Raw genomic sequence first — 23,550 nt, forward strand, 5'->3', positions numbered from 1 at the left:
CAAGACTTGACTGAAAATCACCTGGAGAAAGAGGAGAGTTGAGCCCTGCCTTGGACTGTGGGCTCTGCACGGCTCCTCCTGCCGAAATTCCCATTTTTTGGGATCCTGGAGGAGCGTCAGGCAGCTCTGAGTGCCTGCAGCAGCACAGGGAGCAGGATGGAGCAGGATCTCACTTTTCCCAGCTCCACGATTCCCTCATTCCCAGCTCCATCCCAGGAAATGAGCTCTGACTGCCGAGGCTCCTCTGAACCTGCCCAGCTCCCGGCAGAGCTTCGGGAGCACCAGGAATGAAAGGAACATTTTTATCCCTGATAATGGGAAACAGCTCCAGCTCCAAATCTGCAGCGCTGGGATAATTGGGAATTCGGCAGGAGAAGGGATTGCTAACAGGAGTTTGAGATCCCACAGCGGTTCAGGGTTGGGGTTTTTTGTAGGGATTGGTTTTCTCCCGGTGTTTTTCTCTAACAGGCAACTCCATATCCATGGAATTGGGTAATAAAATCCAGGGCCACCAGAGGATCTCCACACAGCAGGAGCTCCACCACGGAGACGAGCACCAGAGCAGCTTTTTTATTTTTGGATGGAATTCTTTGCTTTACAGGCAAAGTGTCAATGCTGAAATGCCTGAAAATGCAGCTCACAAAGACATTCTCCTTTATTTGGGTCACAGGAGGGTGATGGTTTTTATAGATTTGTTTTGCAAGACAAAACTAACAGGGAAGAAAAAGCAGGAAAGAAATTCCCCACATCCCTCACTTTTCTGAGACTGATTTCTTGCTGTACAATCCATCAAAGCAGAATATTTTAGCTTTAATCAGGAAACCCTTAAGGATTCTTCTTTTCAGGCAGGATTCAAGATTAGATGATCTGAAGGGTCTTAGTAATGGTCCAGTGAGAGAATTTTAGTAAAAATCAGGATAAATGGTCGTGGCTTTAGTGAACTGAATATTGAAAATAACCAGCAGGGCCAAGTAGAGCAACCAGAGGCTCTTCCCCCCCTCCAAAACCTGAACACCAAAATAGTGCTCTCACCAAAATCATCCCAGGAAAACTGGGTTCTGCAGGGCATGAATGAATTCCAGCAAAACAAGCAGCTGATCCAAGTCTAACCCCACAAGAAATGTCCTCTGGAGAATCCTGGTCTCCATCTCTCTTGGACAGAAGCAGTGTGAGGAGGTAAAAACAGTGAAAATGAGGATGTTGGAAGGCTTGCTGAGGGAAAAAGAATGTTATTGCTAGAAAAGCAGAGACTGGGAGTAAGAGGAGATGTAAATTGAGTGTTTCTAGGGGATTTACTGAAAATTGTCTTCAAGGATGAACCACATCTGAGGTGAACCAACACCAACCCTCCCAAACTCAGAGCCAGGCAGACCCTCAGGGCCCCCAGCAGCTCCTGCTTCCTTAGCTTCCAAAACTTCCAGCATTTCTTCCTGGTTTGTGGATGGTTTTGGTACCACCTCGAGGTGAAGGTGCCTTCACCCTGCTCAGAATCTCAGAGACATTCCCAAGAGGGAATTCATCCCTGAATTACTCATTTGGGGAATTGGTACCACCTCGAGGTGAAGGTGCCTTCACCCTGCTCAGAATCTCCCAAGAGGGAATCCATCCCTGAATTACTCATTTGGGGAATGATTTATTTGTAGGTGGCACAGCCTGGAAAACACATCCAGCATTCCTGGAGACATTTCCTCCCTGGACAGGGAGATCAGTCCAACATTCCTGGAGACGTTTCCTGCCTGGACAGAGAGATCCAACCCCCAGAGAGGGAGCAGGGACAGGGAATACTCACCAGAATTCCTGGCTCAGTGCTGAAGCCTCCTGAGCTCAACCTCCTCCTGAACTTCAGCTGGAAAATGCAAAGAGGACAAAATTCTCAGTTCACAAACCAGAGGAATGAAGGGGAATTCCCAACTCTACCTGACAGGACACAGGGAATGGATTCCCACTGGGGGCAGGAATGGATGGATACTGGGAAGGAACTGTTCCCTGGGAGGGTGGGGAGGCCCTGGAATGGATTTCCCAGAGAAGCTGTGGCTGCTCCATCCCTGGAAGTGTCCAAGGCCAGGTTGGAATAACCTGGGATAGTGGAAGGTGTCCCTGCCTGTGGCAAGGGGTGGATTTGGATGATCCTTAAGGTCCCTTCCCACCCAAAGCATTCCATGCTTCCATGATTATTAAAATGTCCAGGCCTGAGTTTATTTTTAGGCCTCTCTTTGGGTGCCAAGCTCTTCAAAGTTCCCCCAGGCTGAGGAACAGCACTCAAAAAGGAGCTGAAGAGCAGCCAAATTCCTGGCCTGCTGCAGACCCCGAGCTCCACAAGCTGTGGTTGTCTGCATTGTGCTTCTGTGTCAAGAAATATCCTAAAGAGAAGGAGGAATTTATAGAAAGTGTAACACTTACCAGGGACAACATTCCCAGAAGCTGGGGGTGCTTAACCCTTCCTTTGGTAACCAAAAAAATAAAAATTCAAATTATCCTGGATTCCAACACGTGAGATTTGTGGCCACACCTCGTTTATCCATTCATTAAATGCATTATGAGCCATATATTGGGAATGACTCTGTGGGAAATCAGCTGGAAATCAAATACAAAGCAACACCTCCCTCTATAATTTTCCAAACCCTACTTTCCAAAACATGCATCATTAAAATAAATAGGTGACAGCAAACAGGTTTCCTTTGCACTCAGGACTAGCAAATAGGACAATGGTGTTTTGTCAAAATTTCCCAGAACTTTCAGAAGAAAGGGGATTTCACCTGGATCTTGGATGTTGGGTTCAGATGGATGGATCCCACTCTGGGGAATTGCTGGACAAATAGGAAGGCAGGAGGAACTGAAAGGGAGAGAGCTCAGAATTGTTCACATTACATAAAATTATTTCATAAATTCGTTACATTTCACACACTCAAAAACTCAACTATCCCGTTTTTCTTGCACTGGGAATTTAGCTGACAAAATGGTCTGGGATTTGGAATTTAGAAAAGAAAATGGTCTGGGATTGGGAATTTAGAAAATCAAATGTCTGAGATTGGGTTCTTCCTTAGAGGCTGAATGTGGATCCATCCCCAGCTCCTCCAGGACAGCATTCCTACCCAGCCAACCCGGACTCATTCCCAAGGCAGAGCAACTTAGAGCTGCACTATTCATAAATACACATTTATTTTTTCATTAGAAATGCGTAATTACAGCATTTTTAAAGCATTTTCCCCTAGAAAAGTAGTTAAGCAACAGTACAAACAAAAGTGTTAGTCTTCTGCAAATACAGTTTTCATGACACTGAACAGAAAACACCAGCAAAAGGCCAAGACTTGCTGTCAAGGGAATTTTCCTTTTTTTAAATATTTTCCTTTTTTTTTGTTATAAACACCATAGCAAATTAAAAAAAAAGGCTGTTCCAACAGTGAAAAATATCTGAGCTCTGGAACTCTCCCTACGTGGCAAAGCAGGTACTGCAGGGCAGCAATGCCCCAAACATCTGCAGACATTCCATTTTCACAGGAGGGACCAACGGGGTGGGCAGGGATGGAGCCTCACAGTTTGGATGCAGGAGAGTTCCTCCTCTCCCCATGAAAAATTTGTTTTGTCCTCTCTGAGTGGATTTAAGTGCAGCCCACGGGGTTTTGTTTGAAGGCCAGGACTTGGATTGGTGTCGTGATGCAGCTCTGACTGAAGTTGGAATTATCCCAGGTGTGGGTGAGCAGGGCATGGCTGGAGGGTCTGAGGTCTGGGAGGTTTTTCCAGCCTTTCCCACTCCATTTCTGGCTGGAGTTCATTGCCAGCTCCCCAACATTCCACAATCCTCTCACTGGATTTGGATGGCTCCGTGTTCTATCTGCATTTCTGGCTGGATTGCTGATTGAAGGGAATCAGTGCCCTGCAAAGGGGAATGGGACAGCAGGAAATCAATCCAAAAGTGCTTTTTATTGGTATAACCGAGAGAATGAGAGCTTATTCTACAAATATAAAGTTCTTGTGAATACCAGTGGAAAAAATTCCAGAGCAAAATCCACATGGATGTGGGCTCTGTGACAGTGGGAATGGGAACACACTCACAAAGGCACCAAAAATAACATCAAGAGTCTCCATGAAGCCTAATGAGGAAGCTGAAATAATGCAATTATGATAAACATCTACAAAATCATGAGTGGCACCAAGGCAATTATTCCTTCTCTCTTCTCAGGGAAAGAACCAGCTCCAAATAAAGGAAATAAATACACAGTCTGGCACCAAACTGAAGCTGTGGAAGGCTCATCCCAACAGAGAGATTTTGGGAACAGGGAGCTGGAAAGGGCACCAAGGATGAGCATGGAAAAGACAGGAGGGAGTTCTGCAGTGCCAGAGCTGCTGGGGGTAAGGGCAGGGAAATCACTGTTGGCTTTGTCCTTGGAATTTCCCAGCTGGAGCAGGATAGGGTCTAAAAATGCTGATTTTCCCCACTGCAGCCTTTCCCTGTTTAGGGTGAAGTCAGAGCAGCAGGACTACAGCCAGCTCTTCCTCATAGGAAATTCTTCCTGCAGGCCTGATCCTCCTCACTTCCCAAGGAAAACCAGCAAGAATTACGGGTGAGCACAACTGATTGAAACCTCCAAAGGAAAAATCTCTTTACAAACCAACTCATTGCCTACCAGGAACAACTGAGGAGGAAAAATCCAAATTCCTGGGAGCCAGGAAAGCACCTGCAGAGCTGTGAGAGGAGCAGCATCCAGAACAGCTGCATTGGCCTGCACAGAGCCCCTCACACCCAAAAAAAATTCCCCTGCCAGCAGCCATCACAGCACGGATAGAATTCCAAGCCCAGGGCAAGGATTTCAGGATTTTTTCCCTCTGAACTCCCCCTCATTCCAGAGATCTGCCCTTGCTGGATTTTCCCTCACAAACACCTCTAAAGGATGCTCTGTGCAGCACCCTGGCCACAGAATTCTCTCTCTGACAGGATTTTGGTGATAAAAAAAGCCTCATTTGAGGTCCTGCTTTGTGCTCCAGCCTTGAACCTGCCAAAAGATCCACAAGGGGAGAAAATCCACCAGAATTCCCAGCTTTTAGGTTTTGTTGCACAGTCCCAGCTTATTTATTATTCAAATTAAAACACCAGAAGTTCAAAATCCTAAAGTGCTGCTCCTAAATTAATTTATTTCTCTCTGCCTTCTTGCCAGTAATTGCATTTGGCTACAGGAATTTTTTCCCTGTTTAATTTGAAGGGTATTTTGTGTTTGCTTAAAAGTTCAATAAATTCATGCCAAGGTGCTGAATAAATCTATGAGATTGCTAAATTGGATAGCACAAAAAAATTTAAATAAACCTCAAAGTTTTCTTTCCCATTTAGAGGAAAAGTGTACTGAGTAAATAGAATTATCAAATATCAGCACAACAGCAACACCAAATATTGATCCAAGCTCAGACCTAAAGGGATTACAAGAATTTATATTTGGAATGATGGTGGGTTTTTTCCAAATCTAACAAAATTTACCACCAGCATTGCGTCTGAGCACAGAATTTTAATCCAAATATTCTGTATTTCTAGACTTTGCAAACTGCTGTCAAAACATGAAAAGAAGCCAAGCAAAAATCATTCATGAATAGACTGAAAATACAAAATTGAAGTGGATTTTGCTCTGCTCCAGCAGAACTCAGAGCAGGAATTCATTTCAGGAAAAAAAAAGGGCAGAAAACTGGTACCTTGTAGTGAGACATGAAATAAATCCACATTTGTGCCGTTTCTAACAGGAAATTGGCACAGGATCCAACCCAGGTGGAAAATAAATTCCACTTTAATGAGCTTTGATTGATAAAGAGCTGCAAAATCCTTGGGAACCTCTCAGCACCTTGACAAAGAACCAGGTGGAAGTGTCAGTGCAGCCTCACTTGGATTTTCCCTTCCCTCAGATAAGACTTTTCCTGTTAGATGAAAGATCCTTCTCCACAGGAAAATTCCGTATTTTTATCCACAAAAAAAGCTCCTAACAATGGATAAACTCAGAGCAGTGCAAACACCAAGTTGGTTTCTCCAGCTGCTTTCTAGATCCTCAGTTTTCACTTGGTGCAGAGTGAGGAAATATTTATGGCTGACTTGTTTTGGTGCTTGTCTGCTTTTCCTTCCCTGCCCTTTTGCTGTCCCATTCCTGCCCTGCTTTCCCTGGAAAGCTCTGTGCTTCACCACATCCTAAAACCACCATGGTGCCAAGTGTCCCTGCAGAGGGAGGAGCTCCTGGGGAACTCTGCTCCAGAATTCCTTCCTGAGGAGGTGCTGGATGAGGAGGAAGCACGAGGAGAAAGCCCATGGAGGGAAATTTGGGAATTCTCCAGGCTTGGAGAGGGGACAGCAGCATGAGGAACACCTCTCACGGCCTGCTGTGCTTATCTGGGGTCATGGTCTTTGTGGGTCCTTCCCAGCTAAGGGTATCCCCGTTGTTCTTGGATTTATTAAATCCACAGGAGCAGCAGTGATGGAGGATCCATAAAAAACAAGGCACAATCCCTGCGGAACACCCTCAGTGTCCAGAGCACTGTTAAAAATAAAATATTGACAAGGGCAGTGCCGAGGCAAAAAGAATTCCACAACCACTTGGAGAAGCCCACGGAGTGGGATTTTCAAAACCACGTGTGACCAAATTCAGAAAAACGTTTTCCAACTGTTTTAAATCAACTTTGTGGTGCTGTCACCAAAGCTTCAAGCTGATGACAGACTTTTTCTAGCCTCAGATTCACGGCTGTTTGAACTGATTAAAAACGACCAAAAAATCCCCAATAATTCCTCCTCAATCAGAGAGGATCAAGTGTTCACTTCCAACTGGACTTTCTGTTGATCAAAACAACTGGAAAACTTCTGTCAGAACGGGAAGGACTTTTCTGAGGGAAACCTCAGTCTGAAAATACTTTCTGTCTGATTGCAGCCACGTTTTTGGTGCTGTCCTTTGGGAGGCTCTCAGCATTCAAGGACACACCAGTGACCAAAATAACTTCTCCAGAGGCACTGAGCAAGGACGTCAAAGCAGGAGCAGTTAAGAATCAATTCTACCTTCAAAAAAATGATGTTTCTTATTATAAATGATGGGGTTTATGGTGTGGGAATAGGATGATGAGCGGCTTGTATTTGTGGGTTGATATGAGAAGGAGGAGAAGGAGGAGAAGGAGGAGAAGGAGGAGAAGGAGGAGAAGGAGGAGAGGGAAGGGCTGGCTCGTACTTGGCTGGTGGCAGCGTGGTCTGTCACGGGGGTCAGCTGCACGTACTGCACCTGGATGTCGCTGCCCTGCAGCGGGGAGCCGTCCACGCCGCCGGCCGCGGGCTCGGCCGAGGCCACGGCGATCAGCTGAGCCCCCTGCAGCACCTGTGGGAGGGCAGGAGAGAGAGGTGAGAGCTGGAATGCCACCAAGGCAGGCTGGCAGTGATGGTTAAGTTTTAGCTTTTGTATTTTCAGACTCTGGACTGCTTTGGTACATAACTCTGAACACATATCAAGTGTCAGCAGCTCTCCTCACAGCTCAGTCACACACAACAATCCTTTTCCAGCCCAGAACCAAGGACGTCACTGCAGCTTCAGGCCCAAAAAGTGCAAACAACAGGGAATGGAGGAGAACAAACTGGGAGGATGGGACTGCATCACCTAGAGCTGTGAGTGGATAATTAACCCCAACATGGAAATGGACCAAACCTTATAAAAGTGAGAGAACTCAGGACCTCTGTCCATCTTGGGTCCATCTTGGTTGTTGCCCTGGCTAGGCTGTTGTACTGCCCAAGATGTATTCTTTGAAGACCTTTTAATAAATATCTATTTTATTCCTTTAACCCTGTCCAGCTCCTGTTCTAGGCAGCCTCTCAAGGCATCAGGAGGAGCACAGAGGGCAACTGGTCCCAGCTCCCTGCCCAGCAGGGCTGATGCCTTAAGATTTTAGTTTTCATACTTTTCAAATCCTATACTGCATTAGTGCATGGCTCTGAACTCCATATAAACTGTAGTTAACTGTCTTCACGTTAGGGTCAGACCATCTCCCAGACCAGGAATACTCCATGAACCATCCAAACAAATCCAACCAGGAACATCACATGAATCATCCAGAGAAATCCAACCAGGAATACCCTGTGAACCATCCAAACAAATCCAACCAGGAACATCACATGAATCATCCAGAGAAATCCAACCAGGAACACCCCATGAATCTCCAAACAAATCCAACCAGGAACACCCCATGAACCTCCAAACAAACCCAGATCCAACACCAAAACCCACTAAAGGAACCACAAGAGAAGCTGTCCCCCAGTCCCAGCTGCTCCCAGCAGGGTTTCCCACAAAACAGGGAGCAGATGGATTCCCATACTGGATGCTCAATGCATTTGGTCTTGTGGGATTGATAATTTTGTTAATTAGGACAAGTTAATTGGGACAGAGTGACAGATCCTGCTGTGAGTGTGATACCATCAGGAATCACTGAGCAAGGTTTTTCTGCATGAACACCCAAATCCAAGCTATTCCTTCCCACAGCCAAGGCATTCATTACAGCAGTGTTTATATTCCTATCAATAGGAAGGTGTAGATTTAGGAATTCCTAATTAATGCTGATGTTTATCCCATCTGCATTTGGCTGGAGAAGACAACAAGTCCCTCACAGGCTTCAAACCCACAGAAAAACTGATCCATCTCAAAGCACTTAAAAATGGGCTTGGGATAAACTCATTTTAATTCCCTTCTTGAATCAAAAATCAGAATGAAATAAATGTATATAAAAAATAACAAGTCCCCCTTGCATTTCTCAAACCCAGCCCCACATCCAGATTTAACTTTTATGAGCCACAAATGAGGGATTTCTAAACATTTGAACACAACGAACAAAAGGAATCTTTCAAACCAAAAGAAGAGAACAAAGAGCAAAAAATAACATTGTTCACAAAGGTTCTGCTGACCAAAGGATGATTTCTCAGCTGATCTGAGGGTGGGTGGCCATGGACGTGGAGGAGGACCTGAATTTCCCTGGGGAGCGTGGGAGGAAGAGGAGGTGACCTCCAGGAATGACCTCCAGGGTGTTGTCAGGATTTCATTGGGATCTTGGGTGTTCTGAGACAGCACCAGCACCAAGCTGCTCCAGGATGTCCCAGGCTGCTTTGAAGGAATAAGCTGAATTCTCTCATCCCACAGTATTAGTTTTGGAAGCACCCGGTGCTGTCAGGAACACCCCATGTCCCACTGATCCCCTGCAGGTTTGAAATGAGTTTTTTTTCTCATTTATTTCTCAACTGGAAAATTCAGAAGGGCTGGGAGTGACTGAACAACCCCTTGAGCACAGAGCACTGGAATAGTTTGGGCTGGAGGACCTGGGAGAGTGGAGCTGTCCCTGTCCATGACATGGGGTGACCCCAATGTCCCTTCCCAGGGTTCTGGGATTCTCCCTGAGCTGTCCCTGTCCATGACATGGGGTGACCCCAATGTCCCTTCCAGCCCAACCATTCCAGGGTTCTGGCATTCTCCCCGTGTCATCCCACTGACCTGAATCTGCCTTTCTCTTCAGGTTCTTCCCTCTCCTCTCCCCCTTTTTCTCCCCTCTGTCATACTCTCATCAAAGTCTTGGTGATTTGGGACATGAAAACAATCGATCTCCCAAATTTCTCTATTTTGATCCTTTTTCAGTGAGATATTTACCACACAAAACATAATAAAATGAATATAAACAATGAAAACCAGCTACTTTCTTTGCTCTCTTTCTTTCCATGTCAAGTCCATTTTATCCCATAACAAATAATTCCCATTTAACATTGAACTGCCAAGGCACGAAAGGGAATTTTTAAAAAAAGAATAAAATATAAGAAATTTTCTTTCAACTTCTTCCAAAATTATTCAAATGTGGTTCAGTTCCTATAACACTTTCAAACCTGCTAAACCCCATTTTGAACCTTCTAAACCCCATTTTTGAACCATTCTTGCTACTGTTGTGAGTTCTTTTATTAATCTCATCAAGAACATGTATTTGCCTACCCATAAAAAGCTCAAAAATAAGATCTATTGGGATTTTGGTGCCTTTTTTCCATGTTTTTTCCCCATTTCTCCAGGAGGAATGCAGTAAAAAGGTAATGTTTCTTTAAACCAAAGTGAGGTTTGGAATCCCAGAAGGAGTGGATGTTTCTGGAAGCTGAAAATGCTGGGACACTGATGGCCAAACACATTCAAATGACAAACACAGCTCCTCCAAATGATAAGAAGCTCTGCTGATAAGAGTTCTTTTCAAAAAGATAACTCCCTGTCCCTGATTCTTTCCAGTCTGAAACTTTTGGAGCCTTAAACTAAAACCATCTCCTGCATTTAATGCCAGCAAAACATTCATTTATTTGCTCACATCCTCAAATATTCCACTGTGAAGGAAATGCAGGGTTGTGGGAGAAGGGCCTTGCAGAAAATCCCACTGCAAGAGCTTTCAGGTGCTTTATTCCCATTAATATCCCAATTAATTGCTCTGGAAAGAAAAGTGTGTTGGGTTAAAGTAAAACAAAATAAGAAGCATCCACTGCTCTTAAAGTGAGGGAATTTCATGAGCTGCTTCCTTGGAGACCTTCCCTTCCCCAACAACAGCTTGTACCTAAATTTGTTATTTCTTTCTGACATGAAATGTGCCGATATGAAAATAAATTCAGCATAAATCAAAGCAGTTGAGAGTGGAAGAACTGTCCCTGCTGTGCATTTCTGGGAGTGCTGAGTGGAACCCTGCGAAAAGTGACCTTAAATCTGTCAAAGCTTCATTAGGGAGCCCCCAGCAGAGCCACAGAACAGGGAGCACCTCCTGGAAATTCCCCAAAATCACAGGCATGGAAAAGGAAACTGATTTCAGCTCCATGGAGTGGGGAGAAACCAAAAGGAGAATCCCAGAGTGTGTTTTTAGCAGGGGCATTATTTAATTGTGTAAGAAGAATAAACCGTCCCAGCTCTGAGATTCCCTCCCTGTCCTGGAGAAACATGGGAACACAAGGAACACAACCTGCAGCCACCTAAATGTCCCCAAAATGTCCCTTTTCCTGCCTGCCATGGTCGGGGGGAGTGACAGGAGTGATGGCAAAGTGTGGATTTGCTTTGATTTCTGGCAGGGATGGGTTCAGGCCCTGAACAATAATGTCAAATGCATCAAATCCAAACAGATTTCCACTGGAAATCCTCTTGAAACCAGCACATGTGCAAAGGTTAATTATAATTACAATTAATTGGCAGTTTGAGTACAGATGGAATTTCAGTAGAAATGACTGGTTATGGAAACAGGAGTTACCTCATCTCATTCCCTGTATCAAATTCAAGGGGATGTTGGGAAGAAAGGAAATCTGGATGGTTCCTCTGACTCATCTCCTGCTCTGAGATCCTCCTGGGGAATTGTGCTCCAAGGGAAACTCCTCAGGATGGCTCTGGAGTTACCTGAGGGCTCTTCCCAAAACCAACCCACACTTCAGAGGGATGGAGCACCTCTCCTACAGGGAAAGCCTGGGAGAACTGGGATTGTTCAGCTTGGAGAAGCTTCAGGGTGACCAAACTGTGACCTTGCAGTGCCTGAAGGGGCCCCAAGAACAATGAGGAGAGACTTTGGATAAGGGATGGAGGGACAGGACACAGGGAATGGCTCCCAGTGCCAGAGGGCAGGGATGGATGGGATATTGGGAAGGAATTCCTGGCTGTGAGGGTGGGGAAGTGCTGCAATGGAATTCCGAGAGAATTTCTGACTTCCCCATTCCTGGAAACGTCCCCTGGACAGGGCTTGGAGCAACCTGGGATTGTGGAAGGTGTCCCATGGCAGGGGTGGATCTGGGTGAGCGTTAAGGTCACTCAGGAGTCCCCAAATCCACACAATTACGAGAATTTGTGAAGAAATGGGTCAGTGCCAGCAGCAAGCACAGCAAAACCCATGGAACTGCCTCCCAAAGGAAGAGTTTTCAGGAGTGGGCAATTCCAGATCTCTAGGATAATTCACTGTTCTGAGCAACACTAAAGAAGCCTTTGGCTTAAATGTTTTTTGGGTTTTTTTCCCAGCAAAATGTTATTGTTGGGTTTTATTCAATGCACAACTGAGTAATGGCTGGATAATCCAGAGAAAAATACTCCAGAGTCAGGGAAATCTTCCTAAACTGGAGCTGCTGAGTGCAAGAGCTCAAGGAAGGAGTCAAAGACAAAGGGTGATGCAGACTCCTGCGGGTGACCAGACTGGGAGAGGAGAGGTCACTCCAAGGAATAACTGAGGGTGACTCATGGAGCATCTGCCTGGTGGGAAATCTGTGGGTGCCCCAGCCAAGAGGGAGAGGATCCCTCCTTCCTGAAGGAATGGCTCCCTTTCCATCCAAATGCGGCAAATCCCTGCTCATCTGAAAAATACAAACCTGGCTTGAAATGGCACCCTGGTCTCAAAGTCCTGGTGGGATTAGTTCTGCTAGAAACAAATGGTCAGGAGAAATGCCGGGGTATTTTCAGCACTTCCCATGACATTCTGCTGAAGGCTTCAGGCAATTGCAGAAGGAAGAGCATCCAATCTTTTCCTAAATAAATTCAGGGGAGGATTTGGCCTCTCAGTGCTGCTGAGAAGCTCCATCCCCTCCAATGAGGCTGGCAGTAAATATGCCACTTAAGAAGAGTCTGAGCAGATCACCGAGGATCTCCCCAAATCCCACACAGCTGGGAGATGTCTGCTCCAATCCCTCACTCTGCCCTCAGAAGGGTCATTTCACTTCAGTTCCAGAAAGAAAAGAGATTTAGGGGGAGCTGCAAATGTTTACATCATAACTGGCAGTGGGTTTTTTTAAATAGAAGCAAAATAACATCTGAAAGTTTGGCTCTTGTTGCCAGAGTAACGAAACACTGCTCCTACTGTCCCCGACAGGATCCCATTAACCAGGAGAAATATGGATGGGGAAAATGAGCACGGAGACACAGAGAAGTTCTAGGATTGCACAGCTCAGGAAAAGGCCTAAGAAAATGAATCTTCTCCCTCCTCCACTTGAATTCTGGAATTATGTCACCAGCTGGAGTTCCATCCATCAGGATCAGAAGTTCGTGGTGGCTTCAAAGGAAAAGCAGGAGGAGGGTGGAGGGAAAAACCAGAGTGAGGAGCCTGAGCTATAAATCAGGAGCTGGAGAAAGTTCTAAGGCAGTGCTTGTCAATTAAAGAGCACTTAAAGGAGCAAACAGTGCTCTGGAGAATTACCTGAATTACAATAATGAGTTTCTAACAGGAACTTGCACCAAAAAAACCCTCCTCTGGATATAATTCATGGAAAAAAAAATTCCCAAGGACAAGGAAAAGTGGAAACTTGACCCAAGTTAAAGAGCAGAGTCGGTCCCTCAGGGATTGTTCTCTTTAACAGCCACTCCCTTTGGGAAGATGCTCCCTGATTCCCTGGTTTCCTGCACAGGGAAGGAATGCAGAACCTGGAGCTGTCTGTTGTCTTTGGTTTTCCTTTCCCACCCAAATCTCGTGACAGGAGTGACAGAGCTCTGAACACGAGGAGTTCTCCGTGTTATGGGGGTATTTCCATGTGGAGGGGGAATATGAATCCCAGAGTTTCGGCTAAAAACAAACATATGGGGTTTGGAATGAAAACCATATGAGAGAACACCTGCACCTCTCCAAACGCTCCTACACAAGCTACAGGATACTGGTAGGAAAGGAATTAAAACACCCAGCTGCAGCTCCAATCCTGGCTTTTATCTCCTAGGAAAGTTCATGTCCGAGGAGTCCGAAGGAACAGAAGTTTTATCTATTTTATTTCAATTACTGGCACTGGGCAAGGTGAGTGTGGCTCTGGCAGTGACCAGAACTTGGAGCAGATGGGCTGGATATTAGAAGTGATCCATCACCTCCCACCCCAGAAAATCATCTCTGATGTCCAAAGGCTTTTCCTGAAGAAAAGCAATTAGGCAAGCTGATGGATTTCCTCCATGGAGGTGGATGTTGTTCCACACAGCCGCTGCAGTTTTTAAAATATTGGGTTTTGATGGATTTAATAAGCTCAGAATCAGCACAAATCAGCACCCTCAGATTCCCAGCAGGGCTCACAGATAAGCCATGAATTATCTCCGTTTTCTCCACCTGAGGCCACATCATTTCTGCTGGAATTCCACAGGTTCTTCCCTTTTGCCAAGGCACTAAGTGGACAAATGTTTCCAATCCCCTGGACAAAAGCTTGGGAATTGGTGCTCCTTTCAGACCAAGCATTTGCAATGATGCAAATGTTCTTTTTCTAATTTCCAGCCATAAAATAGAAATGACTCCTCAGAGAGTGTCAGTTTGTTTGACTAAGTCATGTACTACAAGTTCTGAGGCTGCACATGATGCTTTCCCAATTTTGCAAATGAATTTGTGATTCCTTGAATTAATTTCCTCCTTTATGGACTCGTCTCAAGTTGAAGCCAGTAGCCTGACATGTAAGAATTGTACAAATCCTTCAAAAATGGGATTTGCCAATTACATTCCACATTGAGCCTGCAAATAAAATCCTTTTTTTGGAGGGGATTTTTAAAATTTAATTTTTTTTTCTGCTTGCATGGAAAGCACTCCCAGAGAAATTCGGATTTTAGCAGAGAACCAAAGCTCTGTTTCAAACGGGAACAAAGAGGAATAAGAAGAGATTTGTTTATTCACTGCACTTCCTGCATCGCTTCGAAAACTGCATCGAGTCATTCTAAAGCCATTAGGTAACACATCCACCCTGTTCTGCTATAAATCATTAAAATCTCTTTGCTTTGGGGGTGGAAAACAATTGGCACGGGCGTGGAGTGCCTGTTCTCCCCCGTGGATTAAACTCCAACCATATGTGAGTTGTCAGGGCAGTTTTACCCTTGCTGGGGCTCTCCGAGGTTCTGTGCTCTCCTCACCCCTCTGTTCACCCTTTGTGTTCATTTTCCTCTCCAGCCACATCCAGGGGATGCAATTACAGGAACCAGAACATCTCGGAACCCCTGGCTTTGCTGTAGAGCTCCAGGTTTCACCTACGTGGAGCTCCCAGCCATCCCTGGCCTGTGCTTGAACCTCGCTCTCCCATCCAGCAAGAAATTTCTATTTTGCTACCAGCTGAGCCTCCAGGCCAGCCAAAGGTCTTTAATTCCCCTCTCCAGATTACATTTGCATACATGTTAAACTTTCCCAGCGTCATTTGCATGTTTGAAAAGGCATTTTGGAAGGCCCCTCCATTTGATTTTATTTTTCTTTCCTGGAGTGTGAGTTTGAAGCAGACATCAAGGAGAGCTCTGGACCCAGAAGTGTTGTTTGCTCTGAGTCCACATCTGCTTTTCCCCAAGCCATTGCCAGTTCTGGAGCTCACTTTAATACCCAGCTGGGATACTGTAAAACGAGGAGAGAACCTCAAATAAAGGCTGGGAACACATATTTGTGCTCAGGAATAGTTGTGTGCAGCCAGTTCAGCTTCACTCGTGTTCTACCCACCGAAATTCGGTCTCAATGGAGAGAAAAGGAGGGAAAATCCCACTCCAAAGCAGGTCCTGTGCGTGTGTGTGGCCACACGAGTGGAAGTGGAACTAAAGTTCACCAGAGCTGTATAAAATCCATTTTTAGAAGGTTAAAGTACTTATTTTTACAATCAACCCCTCAGTTCTGAAAGCAAAAATGTGGTTTTCTCCAAGCAGAGAACACAGAATGTTCCCTGGGCTGCTGGGAATCTTCTCCCTCCACAACTCCAAACTTTCCTCTAATCCGTGAGAAGTCTGGTAGGAAATTTTTTAATTCTTAGAACACTCCAGCTATTGGAGTAGAGAGGGAAATGCTGGTCAAAGAGAGCTGAATAAATGGATTAATTCTACATAAACCGTCATTTTTGGCAGCTGTGGTGGCGCAAACATCCATCAGGAGTCAGGCAGCAATAAAAGTGATAACCTGATAAGGTTATCCCAAAAGCTGTGCAGAGGGAAGGAGCACAAGCTGCGGCTGACAGGGATTTGTGGGATGGGGAAGGAGTTTTGAGAGTGTCAGGGAAAGTTCTTCCTCCTCCCAGCCCATTAAGGGATGAATTATTTTGATTTAGATGAGCAGATTTTTCTTCACACATCCTCCAGTCTGAGCCTGACTGCGTCTGGCTGTTTGTGGAGATGAGGAAGGGCTGAAAATGGGTTCAGCATTGGAGGAAAAATCAAAACCCACCCACATTTGGCCTTGCTCGAGTCTGGGGCTGATACAAACGAGAGAATTTCCAGCCCTCACATGGATCCAGACGCTCCCTGGGAGTGCAAAATGCCAAGATCCCGTTAATGTAAGATTCCATCGAGCTCGTGCTCATAAAAAGCACTTTTTCATATCTAACACAGAACATGCTGGGTTTTTTTTTTTTTCCTTAAAAATCCTGCAAAAAGTGTGGAAGTTCAGCAAAAGAAGCTCATGGAGAGACCCAGAATGACCCTGGTGTCACTGAGCCCCCTCATGCTGAATTTCTCTAGCTGGCAGCACAGGCAGCCCGGAATTCCCAGCTAAAAACAGCCAAGGAAATTCTGGGAATATTTCCCCACTAAATTCACAGCTTCTAAGGAAATTCTGGGAATATTTCCCCACTAAATTCACAGCTCCTACGGAAATTCTGGGACTATTTCCCCACTGAATTCCCTAAGGAAATTCTCGGAATATTTCCCCCCTGAATTCCGAGCTCCTACGGAAATTCTGGGAATATTTCCCCCCTGAATTCCCAGTTCCTAAGGAAATTCTGGGACCATTTCTTTTTTTTTTTTCCTTAAAAATCCTGCAAAAAGTGTGGAAGTTCAGCAAAAGAAGCTCATGGAGAGACCCAGAATGACCCTGGTGTCACTGAGCCCCCTCATGCTGAATTTCTCCAGCTGGCAGCACAGGCAGCCCAGAATTCCCAGCTAAAAACAGCTAAGGAAATTCTGGGAATATTTCCCCACTAAATTCACAGCTCCTACGGAAATTCTGGGACTATTTCCCCACTGAATTCCCTAAGGAAATTCTCGGAATATTTCCCCCCTGAATTCCGAGCTCCTACGGAAATTCTGGGAATATTTCCCCCCTGAATTCCCAGTTCCTAAGGAAATTCTGGGACCATTTCCCCCATTAATTCACAATTTCTGGCTGAACACGAGGTGTTTTTGCAGCCTGTTCTGCTCCTGGTACCAACATTTTCCTCTGGAGCAATCTGGGGCTGGATCCTGCCAGGATGGAACAGCCCCAACAACTCCAAACTCTATCCCTCAAAAATCACTCCCCAAGCCCCCTCAAATCCAAGTTTCACACTTTTTAAGGAGAAAGGAGAAATGGGATTTAAGGAGAAGGAGGCAATAAGTGCTGTTTAAGCTTTTGTCATAACAAGGAGATAAAAGCACAGGAAAGAAAGGGATAAAAGACTCTCCAAGGAGATTTGCAGCTGACCAAGAATTCCCTCTGATCCTTTTATTTACCTACTTGGAGCTTTTTCCTGAATATATCGCTTAGGAATTGGATCACACAAAGCACAAAGAAAGCCACTGTACAGTAAATAAACCACAGAGGAGATAAGGTATGAAACAGCACTGAAAAAAGATCCATTTCAATTTTTTTTTCTCCTTTTTATGTGCAGTCAGATTAAAAATCTTTAGGAATTATCCATCCTAAAATTGGAAATAAATATTAAAGCACTGGACATGCCAGAGTATGGTTGGGCAGTGTTATAAGAAGAGCAGTAAGAGTTGATAATTAGATTTTAAATGAGATTTTAAAATTCAAATGGTGGCACCCAGAACTGAGCAGACAAAGAGTGAACAGGAGAACTTCTAAAAGGTTTGGGAGTCTCTGGGAGAAATTTCATGTTCCAAATCCATGGAAATAAACATTTCTGCCTATTTTCAGCCTGGATGTGACTGATCAGGGGTTAGTTCCAGTGCTGGAGTGTCCAGAGAGATGGAGCAGGAGCTGCTGGAATCCTGTCCCACCTCCTGGAGCTGGTGCAGATCCCCCAAATCCACATTCCCACTGATCTGATAGGAACAAACCCCTGCCCCACCTGCAATCCCAAATCTGTATTTAAGGGATCACTGAGCCTTTTCCTTCTCTCAGATAATCCTGAGGAGCTGATCAGATCCCAGGGAGTGGAGCTTGGTTTGCGCCTGTGGAGCAATCCCATTCCCAGTGTCCCCCCTGTGCTTTTCCCTGCTGGAATTCTTGGAATTCCTGCTCAGCAGCAGCAAATCCCGCTGGATCCACCCCCAGACTCTGCTGAACGTTGCATTAACACGTCCCAAATGTCAGGGGGCAATTCCAGGGAAAGCTCAGCATTGTTGGGGTGAGCTCAGTGCCACTTACAATGGGAATGATTTCATCTGAACCTCTGACAACTCCTGACATTTCCCCTCTCCGTGCAGCATTTTCCATTTCTGCCCTGGAGAAATGTGCTGCCATCCCCAGACCTGGGGACATTCCCAGGGTCCCCCCAGGGCCATTCCCACCTCATTTACAAAGAGCTCCTTTGAGAGCTGGGGGTTCCGTGGGGATGGATGCACGGCTTCAAACATTCCACATCCCACTCCATGGAAAAGCTGCTGCTGCTGACATTCCTGAAGGCATTTCTGAAGTGTTGGGCCACAGGGAAATGGTTATTGTATAAAATATATATATGATACAAAAAAAAGATTATTATTCTATTGTTATATATGATATATACCCCCCAGGGCCATTCCCACCTCATTTACAAAGAGCTCCTTTGAGAGCTGGGGGTTCCGTGGGGATGGACACACGGCTTCAAACATTCCACATCCCACTCCATGGAAAAGCTGCTGCTGCTGACATTCCTGAAGGCATTTCTGAAGTGTTGGGCCACAGGGAAATGGTTATTGTATAAAATATATATATGATACAAAAAATATTATTATTCTATTGTTATATATCATATATCATTTTATTTTTTATTTTATCTTTTTATTTTATGTAGTATATATTTAATAATATAATACATAGTATCTCAATATTAATTCTTAATTAATTATATTATGATTTTATATTCATATAAAATATAAAATCATAATATAATTTGTTGTATAATATACCTGATAGAATAATATTTATTTCCTATAGAAATAATAGATAACAATGTTATATCTAGGGGGATATGAATTTTTTTCTATAAGAAATTATAAGATGTCATTTAATATACCATCTATATTATAAAACATAATGTTATTGTATGGATTTTTAGGGAATTTTAATTAATAAGAGACCAGGAGAGAGAAACAGAGGGGTCTCGTTGCTCCTTCTGTATCTAACCCTTTGTTGGGAAGGAGTAAATCAGGAGTAAATTCTACCTGAGCTTTGCACCAATAATTAGCAAAACTATAAATTAATGAGCTTATTATTACTAATAAACATTCCTTCTTCAGACCAATAAGTGCAAGGATTAAATTATAAAAATTCAATTTGACCTTGGAAAAACCCATCTGGAATTTCTGGATGTTTTTTTACCAACAAGGGAAGTTTGGAATTATTTGGATGCTGCAAACAAAAGCCTGAAGGGGAGGAAGGTGCACGTGGAAATACTTAACATTGAGAAATCCCTAATAATTCTACTCATGGCACAGGGAGAAATCCGGGAATGTTTCCACACAACACGTGGGAAGAGCGGAGCCCGGTGCTCACACGGATTGAAACTTCTCTGAGGAATCCAAGAGCAAGGATGAGAGCAGGGACAGAGACTCCACAAAAGGGATTAAGGGAGAAAATGAAAAGTTTGAAGGCAATCATCAGGATAAAAATTCCAGCGGAATACGGAGCGCTCCAGGAAAAATAAAACCTTGGAGACTGCACTGCCAAGCGCTGCCGTTCCACAAACCCGGCATCCAAACCTCTTATTCCATGGCAAGGTAAATCCAGCCTTTCTACCCAGGGGATGGGATTTCTGTCCTGATAAACAGCTGAGAAAATTCACAGATGTGATGTGCAGCAAAGATTACTGTAAGATAATTTGCAGGAGGGAGAATTCCAGTTTATTTTTGGTGTGCCGGAGTCATTAAGGCTTAAAACAGAGGGGGGAAAGTTCTGCAGTGAGAAACAATTAAAATAATTACAAGAATTAAAAATTTCAGGAATTTCACTTAGTTCTAAAAGGAAATTATTAAGAAAAATAATTAATTTAAAAATTAAAATCCTTATTCCTGCACAAACTTAAAGCACTTGAGCAGCAGCCAATAGTGCAGGGAAAGCAACATTCTCCTTCCAAAGCTTCCACTGGAATAGCTGAGATATCCCGAGAAAATTCTAAATAAATCATATTTATCACCAGAGGGGCAAAAAAAGAAAGCAAACATCCATTTTATTGTTTTTCCTGCGGCTGGAAATGAGATTTGAGCCTGAAAAGAACAAACAATTGCGGGTTTTCTGTCTAAATCTGTTTGTTCGCTGCTTGGGAACCGGGGAAGGATTTTATCCAAGGAAAACAAAATCCTACCAAGCCAAAGGGTGAGGGAGCCTCGAGCCTGGGTGATGCTGAGGGTACAAATCATGTGAAATTCCCTGGAAATAAAGAAATTATTTCTTTTATAGCCCAACATTTCTCACGCTTATCCCACATTTTCAACATTTCTGGCCCGGATCCCACTCCAAGCCGGAGCACAAGTGGATTTTGGCCACCAAGGAGTCAAAGGGAGCAGTGCCAGGCACCCTGGAGAGCCAAGGCTGGGTTAAAATCCTAATTTAGGATATTTGGGAAGGGTGGGTGATGTTGTTTTCAAGTTTAATTCGATAAAATCTCTCGTAGACCTCAAAAGCAGGAAGAAAAATGAGTAATAAGCTGTTAATTCCCTCCATTTTTCCAAGTTTTTACTCTCTCAGTGCTTACAAAAGGGAATGGTTCCTGAATTTCTTTACTAAATTATTGGGAGTGTTGGTCACTTACCACTTTAAAAGATCAAATTAACAATTTGCTAAAAAGATCAGCTTAACAATTTTAGAGGATTTTTTCCAACTGTGAAAGTCCTGTTTTCAAATCCCTCCCCAGCACGATTGGCAGTTTTTATCGAAAGCCAGGAATTTCCAACGAGGAATATTTCAGGGAGTTTATCTCCCACCGCTGCCGTTATTTTTTTTATTTATGGGGTGGCAAAACGACCCCAAAATTTGTTGAAAACCGACAGGACTTTGAGATATCTGCCTAATGAGTGACTTAATTGTTGAGTAATTCCATGGCTCCCACCCCTGCAATCCCAGGTAAATAAGAGGAACTGCCCAGCTACGGAATGTTCCCGGGAAATGTCCAAGATTTGGGAAGCTGGCTCAGGATGAGCCGCGTGTTTGTGGAGACACGAGGCCGAGCAAGGACTTGGGGAAGGATCCCTCTGGGAGAAGCTGAGCTCAAGGAAAGCTCAGAAGTTATGTAAGATCCCTTATGTAACGAATCCACCTGGATTTTTTATGGAAAACACTGGATTTTAAACTAATCTAAATGAAGGTGGTGGGGTTTTGTTTTCCAGAGCGATCCCGTGGAAATAAAGAATTTTGTGGGAAGCTGGGGAAACATCAGAATGACAAATGCAAAGCAAATAAAACGAGAGAGGATTTCAAAGAGCAGATATTGAGCAGATATTCCAAAGGAAAGGAAAGACACTGAATCCCGCTCCCAGAATTCCTGACAGGCAAAAATGAAGAGAAAACTTTGCGGGGGAAATCTTCATCACTGAAATTCCCTGTTAAACTCTTGTTTCACACAACCCCAGCAGCACCAGGAGCAGGTTTGGTCAGCACTTGTCAGATAATTCTGATTCCGTGCATTCCTTGCACTTCCCTGTCAGGAAGGATCTGGCTCCGTTTAACCCAGACCTAACAAAGCCGAGTTTGCTTAACCCCGAATGAGTTTAACCCTGACCTTTGGCCACCTGCTCCTTAAACTCCAAAAGGTTTCCCTGTCCTTACTCCCTGGTTTTTTTCAACCTCACCTCACACCTCACTAAACACCGCCAAGGTTTTACAGACTCAGTAATTCCCTAATTCCCTGCTCGTGGGGCTTTATTGGGATTGTAACCTTTTCATGAGCTTGTAAATCCCGGCTACGACAGAGCGAACAAAATCCAAGGATGAAGATATTCCATAGCTGTCGTGGAGATTTTTTTTAATAAAAACATTTTGAAGCATTTCATTTTTAGCTGGAAACAAATTCCCTTTTTTTTTTTTTTCTTTTCCATGCAGCTGTCAGCAACTGCTCAGTGTATTAAATATTCTGCTTTCAAGAAGCAAATGTTTCGAGTTGAGATATTGAGATTAAACCCAAAACTCATTAAAAGACACCCAGAGCTGACCTGGGGCTATCCCTGCTCTCATTTGGTTCTCACTTCAGAAGAGCTGCCAAGAATCTATGAAATATTTTTCAAAAATCTTTGGACTTGGGTTCATCACGAACAAGTTTTTCTCGAGGAGGTTCGAGCTCGCTGCAGCTTTAAGGAATTTGCACATCAAAAATCAATAGTAAAACCTCATCCATTAAAAGGGTACAAGGGGCATAAAAATCTGATTATTCAGCGTGGAAATTAAACACAGAAATCGTAAAATGCCAAATTTGCCACCACAAAAACCAAATCTGTTTGTTGTGTCAATTAAATTAAAAAGTTAAAATGGAGAAGATAAAATTCAATTAGAAGTTTCCTGTTCGTTTTCACCAGAACAAAGGAGAATTTGTTCAGCTGAAATGGAACAGTGAAATCAAATCCATCCCAAAGATTTTGAGGGAAAAACTGTCACAAATACATCAAGATCCTTTTGAATCCCAAGTATTTGAACAGAGCCTGGAAAAGAGGAGCTGCCCTGGGAGCAGGGAGCTCCAAACCGAGGAAAGCTGAAAATCCCAAATTTTCCTGTAACTGACAGCTCAGGGATTTTGGAATTCTTTTTCCTGATCATTCCCTGCAAAGCAAAGTTTTTTTCCTGATCATTCCCTGCTAATTGAAGAGGGGGGAAAATGGGTAGAGGGTTCAGAGCTCACTCCGTTCTTCAGGGAACGTGGGATCAGCAGTTTCCCCCAAAAGCAGAAACCTCCTGTGGCTCCTTCCTCGGGAAAAGCAGGAGAAAATCCATCCAAAATCAGAGAAAACACCCAAAAACGTAGACAAAAAAAAAATCTAGAATTTCTGATTTCTTATCTTAGTTCCCCACTACAGGGATTTTTATCCAAGTTGAGGTTTTATGTCCTGGAACATTTCCTGTCCCCTCCGAGTTTGGAACCTCAGTGCATCCAAATTTGGCAATTTTTGGGGAAAATAATCATTGTTCCCCCTACAAATCCAGATTTACAGTCACAGAACTGCATCAGGAAGGAACTTTAATTAAACAATTCCTCATTAATTGATTCACGTCTGGAATTATAATATTAGGATCTCACTTTAAGGAGGAATATCTGTGATAATTCCTCAAGATTTTTTCCTTGAGGTTTGTTAAAATGCAAAAGGTGGAGTTAAAATCAGTAATGGAGTAAAAAAACATTCAGGCAGTTAAAGTCATTAATGGAATAAAAATATAATTAATGGGATACACTCTAATTACTGTCTAACTGCATATTTATGGATTTTAAATCCCGCAGCACTGAGCAAAAATAGTTCTGCTTTAAAACTGGAAATTTTATACTCCTTATAC

The 23,550-nt window shown here is 43.9% G+C and overlaps 1 protein-coding gene across 2 annotated transcripts in view; it reads right to left on the reverse strand.

Annotated features, from left to right (window-relative positions):
• Window positions 1-2,825: 2,825 nt before the first annotated feature.
• The window catches only part of LOC121348930 (BTG3 associated nuclear protein), a 110,638-nt gene continuing 89,913 nt past the window's right edge, over window positions 2,826-23,550 (reverse strand). For both annotated transcript variants that reach the window (XM_041458947.1, XM_041458946.1), the window contains exons 12-13: window positions 7,182-7,325; window positions 2,826-3,874 (exon numbers count right to left, since the gene is read on the reverse strand). In XM_041458947.1, the coding sequence (XP_041314881.1) occupies window positions 3,803-3,874; window positions 7,182-7,325 (216 nt within the window). In that variant the 3' untranslated portion in view covers window positions 2,826-3,802. The remainder of the gene's footprint in view (window positions 3,875-7,181; window positions 7,326-23,550) is intronic.

Source organism: Pyrgilauda ruficollis, unplaced genomic scaffold, assembly GCF_017590135.1.
Source record: "Pyrgilauda ruficollis isolate IOZ18807 unplaced genomic scaffold, ASM1759013v1 scaffold13, whole genome shotgun sequence".
NCBI classification, from domain to species: domain Eukaryota; kingdom Metazoa; phylum Chordata; class Aves; order Passeriformes; family Passeridae; genus Pyrgilauda; species Pyrgilauda ruficollis.